Source organism: Elephas maximus, chromosome 25 (assembly GCF_024166365.1).
Source record: "Elephas maximus indicus isolate mEleMax1 chromosome 25, mEleMax1 primary haplotype, whole genome shotgun sequence".
NCBI lineage: Eukaryota > Metazoa > Chordata > Mammalia > Proboscidea > Elephantidae > Elephas > Elephas maximus.
Genome location: NC_064843.1, coordinates 38,358,228 through 38,370,608, shown reverse-complemented (window position 1 = coordinate 38,370,608; position 12,381 = coordinate 38,358,228). Strand labels below are relative to the sequence as shown.

General features: G+C 48.2%; 1 protein-coding gene across 1 annotated transcript; it reads right to left on the bottom strand.

The window, feature by feature from the left end:
- Positions 1 to 1,112: 1,112 nt before the first annotated feature.
- ZCCHC3 (zinc finger CCHC-type containing 3) lies at positions 1,113 to 4,398 on the bottom strand. The gene has a single exon (XM_049869473.1). The coding sequence runs from the start codon at positions 4,146 to 4,148 to the stop codon at positions 2,943 to 2,945; it is 1,206 nt and encodes a 401-aa protein (XP_049725430.1). The 5' UTR covers positions 4,149 to 4,398; the 3' UTR covers positions 1,113 to 2,942.
- Between the last annotated feature and the right edge of the window lie 7,983 nt (positions 4,399 to 12,381).

The following is a 12,381-nucleotide window of genomic DNA, read 5'->3' as shown; positions in this document are numbered from 1 at the left end:
GACACTCCCCTGGGAGCCCATGAACAGTGAGGAATTGTAATTTGCGGGCTGTTTGATTAGAAGGGGAAACCCTGGTGCTGCAGTGGTTAAGAGCTATGGCTGCTAACCAAAAGGTCAGCGGTTTGAATCCACCAGGCTCTCCTTGGAACTCTACGAGGGCAGTTCTACCCTGTTCTATAGGGTCGCTATGAGTCGTAATCGACTCCACGGCAAGGGTTTGTTTTTTTTTTAGTTTTGATTAGGAGGAAGCTGGGGGAGGCTTGTCCCACCCCCGCCAGGGGTCAGTCCCTGCACCGCCAGGCAGGAGGCCCTGGAGCGGATCCTGTGGGGGCTGGGCAGGGAAGTAGTTTCTTCCTCTGTTCACACCAGGAGAGCCGGTGGGGGAAGGGAAGGAGAGAGAGGTTCCTACGGGGAGGCTCCCTGGCACTAAGCCGGCTTTGCGAAGGGGGCGGGGAGCACAGTGAATGCACGCTTTCTCCCCGGCCTCAGGCCTCTAAAAAAAAAAAAAGAGGGAGGGAAACCGCAGACCGAGGAAGAGAGGTGAGGGGGAAGGGGAGAAAGGAGGAAAGGGGCGAGCCGGGAAAGGAATGGTTGCTGTGGGAGACAGGAAGGCGGGGCTGAGCTGGCTCCCACCAGGCCACAGCTCCACGGATCAGCTCCGGATATAGCCTGAAATCACTGAGTTACTGACTCAATACGCTGGAAAACCTTAATTCTTAGGATCGGATCCTCTCAACATCTCCGAGCTGGAAGATCCTTCAGAGGATTTTGTCTGGGGTTCGCAGGGCACTGGAGGGAGTCAAGAACCTTGATCGTATTCAGCCCCCCGAATAGGGCCCAATCTCCAGGGCTGGCTGGAAGGAGTGGGTCAGGTCTCCGGGAAGTGTCCTGGATCCCCCTTTCTCACCTCCTCTCTTAGCACTGTGATAGTTATTTTTCTAAATCCAAGAATACATCTCTCCACCCTCCACCCCCCCATTCATGGCGCTTACAATAACTTCAAGATGATGAGGCTGGCATCTTATCGCCCCTTTCAACTGGTTTATCATTTCCCTGGGGGCAGAGCCAGTTTTATTCATCTTAGTGCCATTCAGAACTGGGGTCTCAAACCTGGCTGCCCATCAGAATTGCTTGGGGCTCCTTAACGTATTTTCACTCACTCCAGTGATGCTGACACCCTGGTGCTGGGTTAGGCTGAACGCTTCAGTTTTAAAAGCGTCCTAGGTGATTGTGACTCTTTGGGTTAAGGCAGCATTCCAGAGGAATCGGCAAAACAAGGTGGGTGCTAAGTGTTGGCCAGCGGGGGCAGGGACACGTATTGACAGGGTAACAAATGGTGTGTAGAAGTCTGAACTAGGGTCTGACTAGCATTCCTGGGCAGGTTGGGCAGGTCCTGCAGAAATGTGAGGGGAAGGAAGAGGTGTTCATCTAGCACTTGGAAAGGAAATAGAGCAGCAATATTAGCAATACAAAAGATAAATATTTATTCAGAACCAAACTTTTAACAATCGATTTTACATTCTAAGCCACAAAAAGAAAAAAAAAAAAAAAGGCAAAACAAAGCAAAAGACAAAAACTAAGAGAAAAGCAGTGTACTATCTTCTCTACTTTAACTTGATAACACTAAGTTGACCCATGCCTTCTTGCTTGGCCTATTTTGCAGGTACATTTTAACGTTAACTCACTTATAATTCCGGGTTAAAACCGTCTTTCTCCTGAGAGTCAGGGGGTTGCAGATGAGCTCCAGCTAAGCTAGCTTCTCGGGGGTTCTTGGCTATGAGGCTAAGGTGCAAACGTAAACCTTTGGTAGGCTTCCTTCCTCAGGAGCACCCATTTCTCACTGCTGACACTGGATGGGAAGGAAGGGTAAGGTTCTCACAAAAGACCTGGCAAACTTTGTTCCAGTTGTGGTACCCTATGGAACGAGTACACCCTGGAGTACGTTCCTTGACCCTTTCCCTATCTCCTGTGTTTTTGGAAGTTCCTGCTAACCCCCAGGTGGTTTCTAGGCATTCTTCTGGGCTCACCATTCTGAAGAGACGTTCTGGGCCCTCAAGTGACATGGAAAAACATGTTGTGAAGTGTGAGAGGTAGTGGGATGAGCACCGGGCTTGGGGTCAGGGAACTCTACTCTAGGCTCAGCTCTGGAACCAGACAGCAATGTGATTTTGACCCAGTCACTTAACCTCTCTGGGCCTCTGTTTCACCTGCTGGAAAACCAAGGGTCTAAACCAACTCTCAGATTCTTACCAGCATGAAAATTCTAAATTCCATGATTCTGATGATTCTATAAAAAACGGCTTCCGACCTTCTGAAAGAGCTGTCATTAAGTCCATGCATTTTTTGCCCTAAGAGAGGCCCTTTCCCACCATTCAGAGCTTACGGAATCAGATTTACATACACTTCGAACAACACTGGTTTCACAAATTCTCAGACCACGTAGATTAGAAGCAGCAAATTAAAACGAGAGGGGAAGAGCTGCAAAAGGTAGACATCCTGATAGAAGCCACAGCCGACATTGTTTCAATTCAGCGACACTGATGGAGTGCCTACCACGTACTGGGCCCCGTACCTAGTGCTGGGGCATGAAGATGAGCAAGGCAGCCCAAAGGGTGACAATCCAGGAAGAAGACAAGGTATGGGGTGGGAGGTTGAAGTTAAAAAAAAAAAACCAAATATAAAAACAAAACCAAAATTAAAAAAAGAAAAAAGACGACATATCTGCACATTACAGTTCTCGGCAGTCATTACTCAGGGTCACCAATTCAGAAAAGGCTGAAATGGAGTAAACTCGGCTTAAGAAGGCAAAGAGATGTCTCTTGCAGGTTTAAAAAGATGTCCTTCAAAAATGATAAAAAAAAATGGTTTAAAAAAAAGTTTTGGCACTTAGAGGGGTAAGCTGGCTGTGTGTACACTCCGGCAGCTGGCAGGCTGGCGGGTCTTCAGTGCCCGGCCACGCCGGTGAGCTGAGCTGCCACGGAGTTGTGAACTGCTTTGGGGCACTGGGCAAAAGCGTGTCCTCGCTTGCCACAGAGGTTACACACGATGCCCTTCCGGCAGTAAGGGCTCAGGTGCCCCTCCTCCCCGCACCTGAAGCACCTGTCCTGCGTGCAAGTGCCACTCATGTGGGTCCGGGAACCACACTTAAAGCACGTCTTGGGCTGCCCCTTGTACCAGCTGTATCCCCTCTCGGCCCCCAGGAAGAAGGCCCCCGGCAGGTGCCTGATCCCGCCCTCCCCCTGGCGCAGCTCGATCTCGCATTTGTACTCCCCGGTCCAGATCCCAAACCTGTCGGTCACTTTCACGGGCACGGCCAGAACATCGCAGTGGCGCTTGAGCCAGGTCACGATGTCCTCCACGTCCACCGTCTCATTCCGGAAGAGGATGAAGAGCGTCTTCAAGCTGGACTTGCTCCGCCCCAGCACCACGAAGTTCTCCCAGCAGTCCTCCTGCTCGCGCTTCTCCTCGTAGACGCGTAGGAACAGTGCCAGCTTCTCCGCCGAGCGGAAGCTCACGTCGAACTCGCGGCTGCCGGGAATCTGGATGACCGCGTAGATGTCGCTCGGGTCCATGCCGATGGAACGCAGAATGAGCGCACCCACCACGAAGTCCCGGGTCGGGCAGGAGCCCTCGTCACCCTGGAAACAGATACGCACGAGGAAGCGACCCTTGCCTGGGCCTGCCGCGGGGCCCGCCGCGGCCGCCTGCTCGTCCTGGTGGGGCCGCTCGGCCGCGTCCTCGGCCGTGCCGGGTCTGGCCGGGGCCGCCATGGCTGCCGTCTCGCTCTTCTTCCTCCGGCTCGCCTCGGCTGTACCTTTCTTCTTGCGGGGGTCCGCCGCTTCGCCGGCGGGGTCCTTCCGGCGGCCCTTCAGGTCCCCGCGGCCAGCTGGGGGGAAGTCACCGAAGCCCGGGGCAGCCAAGCCGGCCGGGGCGCCGAGCGCGCCGTCGCCGCTTTCTTCGTCCCGCCGCGGTGGCCGCGACTCGCGGAACTCGCCCTTCTTCTCGGCCAGGTTCTTCACCACCTGGGCCCAGCCTAGCTTCTCGCGGCCGCCCTCGGGCTCCTCGCCCCGGGCAGCCGGCCGCGCCGGGGGCAGGAGCTGCGGCCGCCCCCGCTTCCTCTCCTCCTCCGTGCCGCCGCCGGTGGCCATTTTACCTCCTTCCCAGCATCCTCCACTCGCTCCCGCAGCCTAAGAGCGCCCATCGCGCGCGCCCGCCCGCCCGGGGCTGTAGGGGGGTTTGTTTTTTTTTGAAATTCGACCCTTCTCTCCCCCGCCCCTCCAAAGGTATTTACATGAGGCGCATATTGGCCAGAGCCCGCCCTGAGCCCCCTCGGCAAGGCTGAGCCACGTTTCCTCCAGCGCTCGCTCCAACCCCACCTCCTCTGCACGGAAGCGGGATGGGGAGCTTGGAGGCGCGTCCCTTTCCCCTGCGCGGATTTGGCAGCCTCCGGCCTCGCGCTCGAGGATTTGTTATTTCGCAAGCAGCCCTCGATGAGTTCATTCAAGCAGCATTGTTAACGGCCCGCAGCCCAAAGGCGGGACAGAGTCGAAGGAGATCTCGCCCATTTTGTTGCTTTTTTCTTTTGTGTTCAAACAAAACTTGTCTTCCTCCCTGAAAGAATGCCACAGTGCATTATTTTTTTCCAGAGTTAAGCATTTTCCAACATACAGAAAAGTTGAGAGAGTTTTACAGGGAACACTTTACCCTTAACTTTTCATTATTTTAACTTTTTATTATCAAACGTTTACTATGTCTTATCACATATCTACCTATATTGCTATTCATTCATTAGTCTTTATGTTTTGGTATATTTCCAAGTAAGTCTTAGAGAACGTTTTATTTTTAAAAATTTCCGTCGTACTAATGATGGCAACTGTAATGTATTGAGCACTTAAGTGTTTGGTGTTGTGCTGAGCACATTGCAGACTTTTATTAAACTGAATCTTCCGTAATTACACCCATTTTACAGCTAAGAAGCAGGGGCTTGGAGAGGCGTTAAATCACTTGCCCCGAGATGGAGCAGTAGTTACTAGGAGGCCCCACGTATAGGTGACTCCATCAGACGCTCCAGGAAACTTGGTTAACATGCAGATTCTCCGGTTAAATTCAGCTTTTTTTTCTCCCTTTGGAGACATTGATAAAAGTTGGGTGGCTGAGGGGATGGGTTTAACATCACCTGTAAGTTTTGCTTTCCTTCCCCGTATCTATGTGCATTTCAGGGTCTTTCAGTCACCTTTCCATCTTTAGTGAAACAAAGGTGAGTTCTGCAGTTAGGGTGACCCATGTTTGAATCTGGCTGCTTCACACCTCAGCCTTGTCATACTGGGCCATGATTTTGGCTCTCATAGCCTCAGTTTGCTCAGCCATAATAAAGGATACTAACGTCTACTGGAAACCCTGGTGGTGTAGTGGTTAAGTGGTACAGCTGCTAACCAAAGGGTTGGCAGTTTGAATCTGCCAGGTGCTCCTTGGAAACTGGGGGGCACTTCTACTCTGTCCTACAGGGTTGCTATGAGTTGGAATCCACCCCACGGCACTGGGTTTGGTTATTTTTGGTTAATGTTTACTGGGAGCCCTGGTGCTGTCCTGATTAAGGGCTTGGCTGCTAACCAAAAGGTTGGCAGTTCAAATCCACCGTCTGCTCCTTGGAAACCCTATGGGGTAGTTCTACTCTGTCTTACAGAGTCGCTGTGAGTCAGAACCCACTGAGGACACTTAACAACAGTATCTACTATGAGTGGGAATCGACTTGGGGCAACCGGCTTTTTTTTTTTTAAACGAAGACTGGAGTCTTAGGGGCACAGTGTTTAAGCTTCCGGCTGCTAACCAGAAGGTCAGCAGTTAGAATCTACTGGATGCTCCTTTAGAACCCTATGGGACAGTTCTACCCTGTCTTACAGGATCGCTTTGAGTCTGAATCTACTCCGTGGCAATGAGTTTGATCTTGACTTCTGTCAGAACGATGGAACCCAGGTGGGGCAGTTAAGAGCTATGGCTGCTAACTGAAAAGTTGGCAGTTTGAATTCATCAGCCACGCTTTGGAAATCCTATGGAAAATTCTACTCTGTCCCAGTCCCATAGGGTCGCTGAATTGGAATTGACTTGACAGCAACGTTTTTTTTTTTTTTTTTCCCATAGGAGGACTACTGTGAGGGTTCAGAGAGATAACCTCTGCTAAAAAGCTGGGTCCAGAGTAGGGTCCCAGAAAGGTTGTCTTCCTTTCCAACAGTGTTGGATTCTTTCCTATTTCTGTCCCATGTCTTCAAGTTCTATTTAGCGTTTTACAGTTCTTGTGGAACCCTGGTGGCGCAGCAGTTTAGTGATCGCTGCTAACCAAAAGGTCAGCAGTTGAACGCATCAGCCCACTCAGTGGGAGAAAGGTGTGGCGGTCTGCTGCTTCCCTTCACTTACAACCTTAGAAACCCTGTGGTGCAGTTCTGTTCTGGCCTGTTGTGCTGCTATGAGTCGGAATCAACTTGAAGGCAGTGGGTTTGGGTTTTTTTGTTGTTTTGGTTTGGAGTCCTTGTGAGTTCCTGGGTCATGATCTTTCCACTGATTCTGATTCCAGGTATCAGTCTCAGGGAGGCCAACATACTTGATTTTTGTCCCGTTTGTCCTTTTAATTCCCTCACTTCAAAACCTCGTCTTCAAGGACGTGGAGTTCATTCTGTGGTGTCTGGCTGGAGCAGTAATTTTCTGTAAGTTTTCTGTTTTGCTAAGCTGTCCATTTTCTGGTCCTTTGGCTAGAGAGAGCAGCCTTTATGGGTCTCTTTTTGTTTGTGTCTCTTTGGTGTTTTGGGGTTGCTGGTTTCATAAAATGCACATCTGGACTATAGAAGGCAAAATGATAACACAGGGTATTTAGCACCAAGTTGTTCCTTGGGTCCTGAGGACCATAGCTTGTTTGCCTTCTTCTCTTCATCTTTCAGAGTCTAGTTTCCTCAAAGAAATGAGGCACAAAGCAGCCCATTGGCCAGAATGAGTCACATGGTCTCACCTAACTGCAAGGGGCTGGGAGCTGTGAGGCAGTAAGTACATGGATACTCAACAAACAACAAACCTCTCTATTTCATAGTGGATTCTAGGACATTTTCTTCTTCTGACCTAGAAAGGGTTGAGGAGATGGCAAATGAGGTGGGAAATGAGGATGGCATTTCAAATACCCGTCTTTCCACACAAGTTATTTCATCAACAAATATTTTTGAACATGTGAATGCTCAAAAGCAATGAAGGTCATTTCTAACACATTATGTTCAGAAACCTAATTCTTGATTTCCCCACTCTTCTAATCCTATTCCTCCCTAGTTTTCTCCATCATTCTCCTGTTGTTCAGGCCAAAAGCTAGATATTTATCTCCTCTCTTTATCTCAAACCTCACATTTGCTTCTTTGGCACACCCTGATCACTATTCTTCCAAAACAAACCCCAAATCTGACCATTCTCGCCTCTGTCCAAGCCACTATCCCATAAATTGTTTAGAATAGTGCTTAGTTCAGGCATTGTATTTAAATAATGACAGATAAATGTGTGTAGGCTGGGCCTGACCAACAAGTTTGCTATTTGGCTTACCTACCATTATCCCACTTTATATATGAGGTAACTGAGGCTCACAGAGGTGAAGGGACCAGTTGCAGAAGCAACACTGGGCCATGTCTTACTCTTCACAGATGCTTGCTGTGAAGAGTACACAGTTGTCCAGTGCTCTGTAAGCACTTAGTAAATAGTAGCTGATTTTTGAATTGTTAGGAAATTTGCTGTTAGTTGGAATTATGTTGAGCTATAACAGAAAATTTCAGAATAATGGGGACTTACATAAGAATAAGGAACCTTGGTGGTATAGTAGTTCAGTGCTTGGCTGCTAACCGAAAGGTCAGCGATTTGAATCCACCAGTAGCTCCACAAGTGAAGGTGGCAGTCTGCTTCCATGAAGATTTACAGCCTTGGAAAACCTATGGAGCAGTTCTACTCTGTCTATAGGGTCTCTATGAGTTGGAATTGACTGGATGGCAATGGGTTTGGTTTGTTTTTAATACAAGAATAAAGTTTCTTTCTTTCTTTCATAAAATACGTCTGGAGGTAGGATCCCAGAGCTGGTATCGTGGCTTCATGATGTCAGGGATCGGTGTTCTTTGTATCTTCCTGTTTGGCCATATACATTGTCAATAATACCTTATAATCCAAAATGGCTGCTGAGTATCAGCCATCACATACCACTCCAGCAGCTAGAATAAGGGCATACTTCTTTAAGGACACTTTCAGATACTGTGCTACTTACATCCTACTGCCTAGAACTTAATTACATGGCAAAGCAAGCCTAGCTGCATGGAAGGCTGGGGAATATAGTCTGTCCTGTGGCCCATGTGTGCAGATAACATTGGGGGTTCTATCAGAGAAGGAGAGAATGGGTACTTGGGTCAATGGACACACTATGCTCTCTGTAAAATATTTGGACACCGGTGGCCACTATGTGCAAACGCTCGTGTTTAGAAGTTTGCTGTTGCGCTTACTATAGCTATGTAACAAACTGCCCAGTTTTAGTTTCCTGGGGCTGCCATAACAAAGTACCATACACTAGGTGGCTTAAAACAACAGGATTTTTTTCCTCTCATAGTTGTGGCAGCTAGAAGTGTGAAATCAAATTGTCAGCAGGGCTGGCTCTTCTGGAGGCTCTGAGGGAACATCTGTCTCATGCCTCTATCCTGGCTTCTAGTGGTTGCTGACAGTCCTTGGCATTCCTTGGCTTGTAGAGGCATCACTCCAACTCCGCCTTTGTCATCACATAAGGTTTTTTCCTGTGTCTCTGTCTCTGTGTGTCTGTATCCAAATTTCTGTCTTCTTAAAAGGGCATCAGTTATTGGATTTAGGGCCTACCCGAATTCAGTATGACTTCATCTTAACTTGACTACATCTGAAAAGACCCTATTTCCAAAAAAGGTCACATTCACAGTAACAGGGGTGTGATGAAAGGAGTTCCTTTAGTAGGTTTTTGCCTTGGTTCTTTGGAAAGACAGCTTGGGGAGATTTCCCCACTAAGCCCTGAGGAGTTACCTTTGCCCTAGTTTTCTACCCCAGGGGGTTCGTTACTTCTGTCCAAGTTGATGGAGATTTCCTGGGTAAACAGTAAACAACTTGATGGTTTGATATTTTTGTCTGACCCTGTGTTGCAGCCTGCCCTGTGACTGGTCTATTTTATGCACTTTGCAGGGATTGGTCAATATACTATAGACACTTTCAGTGCAGTGAATTACTTAATATGACCCTTCTAGCCATAGTCTTTGTAATGCCCACCAAATGACTGGGTGGGGCTATGCAAATGAGGTGCTTGTGGCCCACCAAGGAGATTGTATAGCTTGCTAATAATGTAAATAAGGTGCATGGCACCCTTGTGGGGTGGGGCCATGCAAATAAGGTATATGGAGCCCCAGTGTGTGGATGAGTCATTTTTGCCATTCCACTAGGCTTAAGATGAGCCACCCCTGAGGCCAGAAGAAAGGATCTCACCACCACCAAGAAAGAAGAGCTGAGAGCAGGGTGTGTCTTTTGGACCCCGGGTCCCTGTGCTGAGAACCTCCTCGATGTAGGAGACAGAGAGAAACCGGTAACATCAAAGACTGTGACAGGTAGTGAGAAGCAGCAGCAGAGAAACGGTGGCAGCAGAGGCAGCAAGCAGAACCAGGAGACCAGAAGGAGATGGCTTGGTGGGCTTCCTGGCTCACAGAGTGAGAAAGCTGAGTGCCTTCAGGCAAGAGGCTTTCTGTTGGAGTGGGATGCCCCCAGGTACTTGGCAGCAGAGGTAGGGCCATGAACCCACTCAATGACAGAGCTGAGCGCCTCCAGGCCCAGACTTACTGGCAGAATGGAGTGCCTCCAGGCACTTATCGGCAGAGCTAAAAGGGCTTTGTAACACTTGCCCAAGCAGGGCAGAGGCCGAGGGGCCAGAGAGAGGCATGCCTGTGGGCACAGCTGAGAAGAGGCTGTCCTGATGGAAGAACTGTATCCTGAGCGTTTCTGAACCTGAATCGTAACCTGTTACTTCCCTAGTAAACTCATAATTGTGAATATTGTCTGTGAGCTCTGTGTGGCCATTGCAACAAATTGTCAAACCCAGCAGAGACGTAGAGAGTGCCAAGGGGAGGACAGCTGGCATCATGGATTGAATTGTGTCCCCCCCAAAATATGTGTCAACTTGGTTAGGCCATGATTCCCAGTATTGTGTGGTTGTCCTCCATTTTGTGATTGATATGATCTTCCTATATGTTGTAAATTCTGATCTCTGCCTGTGCTTAATGAGGCAAGATTGGATTGTGTTGAAGAGGATTACGGTGGGATATAACACCTTTGCTCAGGTCACATCCCTGATCCAATGTAAAGGGCGTTTCCCTGGGGTGTGGCCTACACCACCTTTTTTTATTACAAAAGATAAAAGGAAAAGGAAGCAAGCAGAGAGTTGTGGGACCTCATACCACCAAGAAAGCAGAGCCTGGAGCAGAGTGAGTCTTTTGGACCTAAGGTTCCTGTGCAGAGAAGCTCCTAGTCCAGGGGAAAATTGATGACAAGGACCTTCCTCCCAAGCCACCAGAGAAAGCCTTGCCCTGGAGATGATGCCCTGAGTTTGGACTTCTAGTCTACTAGACTGTGAAAGAATAAACTTCTATTTGTTAAAGCCATCCACTTGTGGTATTTCTGTTACAGCAGTGCTAGATAATTAAGACAGCAGGTGTCAGAATTGGTTCAAAGGTTGGAGCGTGGAAGTACGTGTGACCTCCACCTCATGGGAAGCAGCTTTAGGCTGATCCAGGTTCTTATCCCTGAGAAATCTAGACAAGCTCTGGTACTCCTAGATTACAGTGGGCTAGGACTTGAAAATATCTTTTCGGGAGACACATCAGTCCAGTATACACCCCTACGTTAGTGGTATAAAACAACAGCTATTATGTTTATGGATTCTCTGCGTTAGGAATTTAGAAGGGGCACAACAAAGATGGCCTCTATTCTACAATGTCTGGGATCCAAAGGCTGGGTGTGAATTAATGGCTGGGGGTTGGAGTCATCTGAAGGCCCATTCACTCCCATGTCTGGCAGTTCATGCTGACTCTTAGTTGGAACACTTACACGCTGGGTGTCCATGTGAGCTTCCTCACAGCATGGCTAGGTTCTACCAGTGAGTATCCTGAGAGAACCAAGAGGAAGCTGTATCACCTTTTATGATCTAGCATCAGAAGTCACATAGCATCACTTCCACCATACTCAGGCCCACTCAGATTTAAGAGGGGGGAACATAGCTCCCATCTCTCAATGGGAAGTGTCAAGGTGACATTGTGAGAAGAACATGTGGGATGGGAGATCTTATTGTATCTATCTTCGGGAAAATACAGTCTGCCACAGCTGCTCTCTAATATGTCCTTCACTTCTGTTCCCACAAGCTGAGCTACATATTTACCAAGAGTCAATTGTATTTGCTCTTAGATCTACTTCTGTTAATTGCACTTATCATTGAACTTACATCATTTAATTAGATGTTTTTAAATAGAAAATATTTGTGAATAATACAGTGTCTAGCAAAGGAGAGATACCTGAAATTAAAAAATATATATATTTGTTATAAATAAAAGTATCATGTGCTTATTTAAAATTTAAATAATACAGAAGTATATAAATTAAAAAGTAAAATTGATGAGTCCTTTCCCCTTCTTGCCACAAACTGCAATCTCTTTACCAAAGAAAAGCTGACCCAGAAGGAGAAGGAGGCCCTTGACCATTGGTGTCTGGCCTGGATCAACATCATCCTAACCCACGGGAATGAGAAACTGGTAGAGTCTGTGAAGCAACATCATTTGAAGTCCAGTTTTACATCGACAAGACCAAACTCCTTGACATCTTTTATGAGACCCATCACAGCACTGGACATGGCAGGTACATATGTACGGAGGGAGGTGGAAGATGGCACTGTAGTCCAGGTGCAAGAGGAAGGTGTGCGCACGTGTGTGGTGGTGGTAAGTGATCTGATTCAGCATATATTTTGAAGTTATTGCTGGAGAATCTGCTGATGGATTGGATGAGGGATGTGAGAAAAAGAGATGAGTCAAGGATGACTCCAAAAAGAAAGTTGCCATTTTGAGTTGGGGAAAAACAGGGGAGATGGGTTTCAGAGGAAAGATTGCACATCAGAATTGCCTGTTAGGCATCCAAGAGGAGATGTCAAATAGGCAGTTGGAGGTACATGGCTGGAGAAGTGAAGTTGTGAGGTATCCGGGTACAGATGGCATCCAAAGTCATGAGGCTGACGAAACTGGAAGGGATATGAGTGTCGACAAATGGCACGAGAGTGAATAGAGTAAAGGAAGGAACCGAGCCTTAGGGTGCCCCGATAATGAAGGGAGA

Bases quoted from the DNA above. Each gene is read 5' to 3' on its own strand.
- ZCCHC3 (XM_049869473.1), bottom strand. From the start codon at position 4,148: ATGGCCACCGGCGGCGGCACGGAGGAGGAGAGGAAGCGGGGGCGGCCG.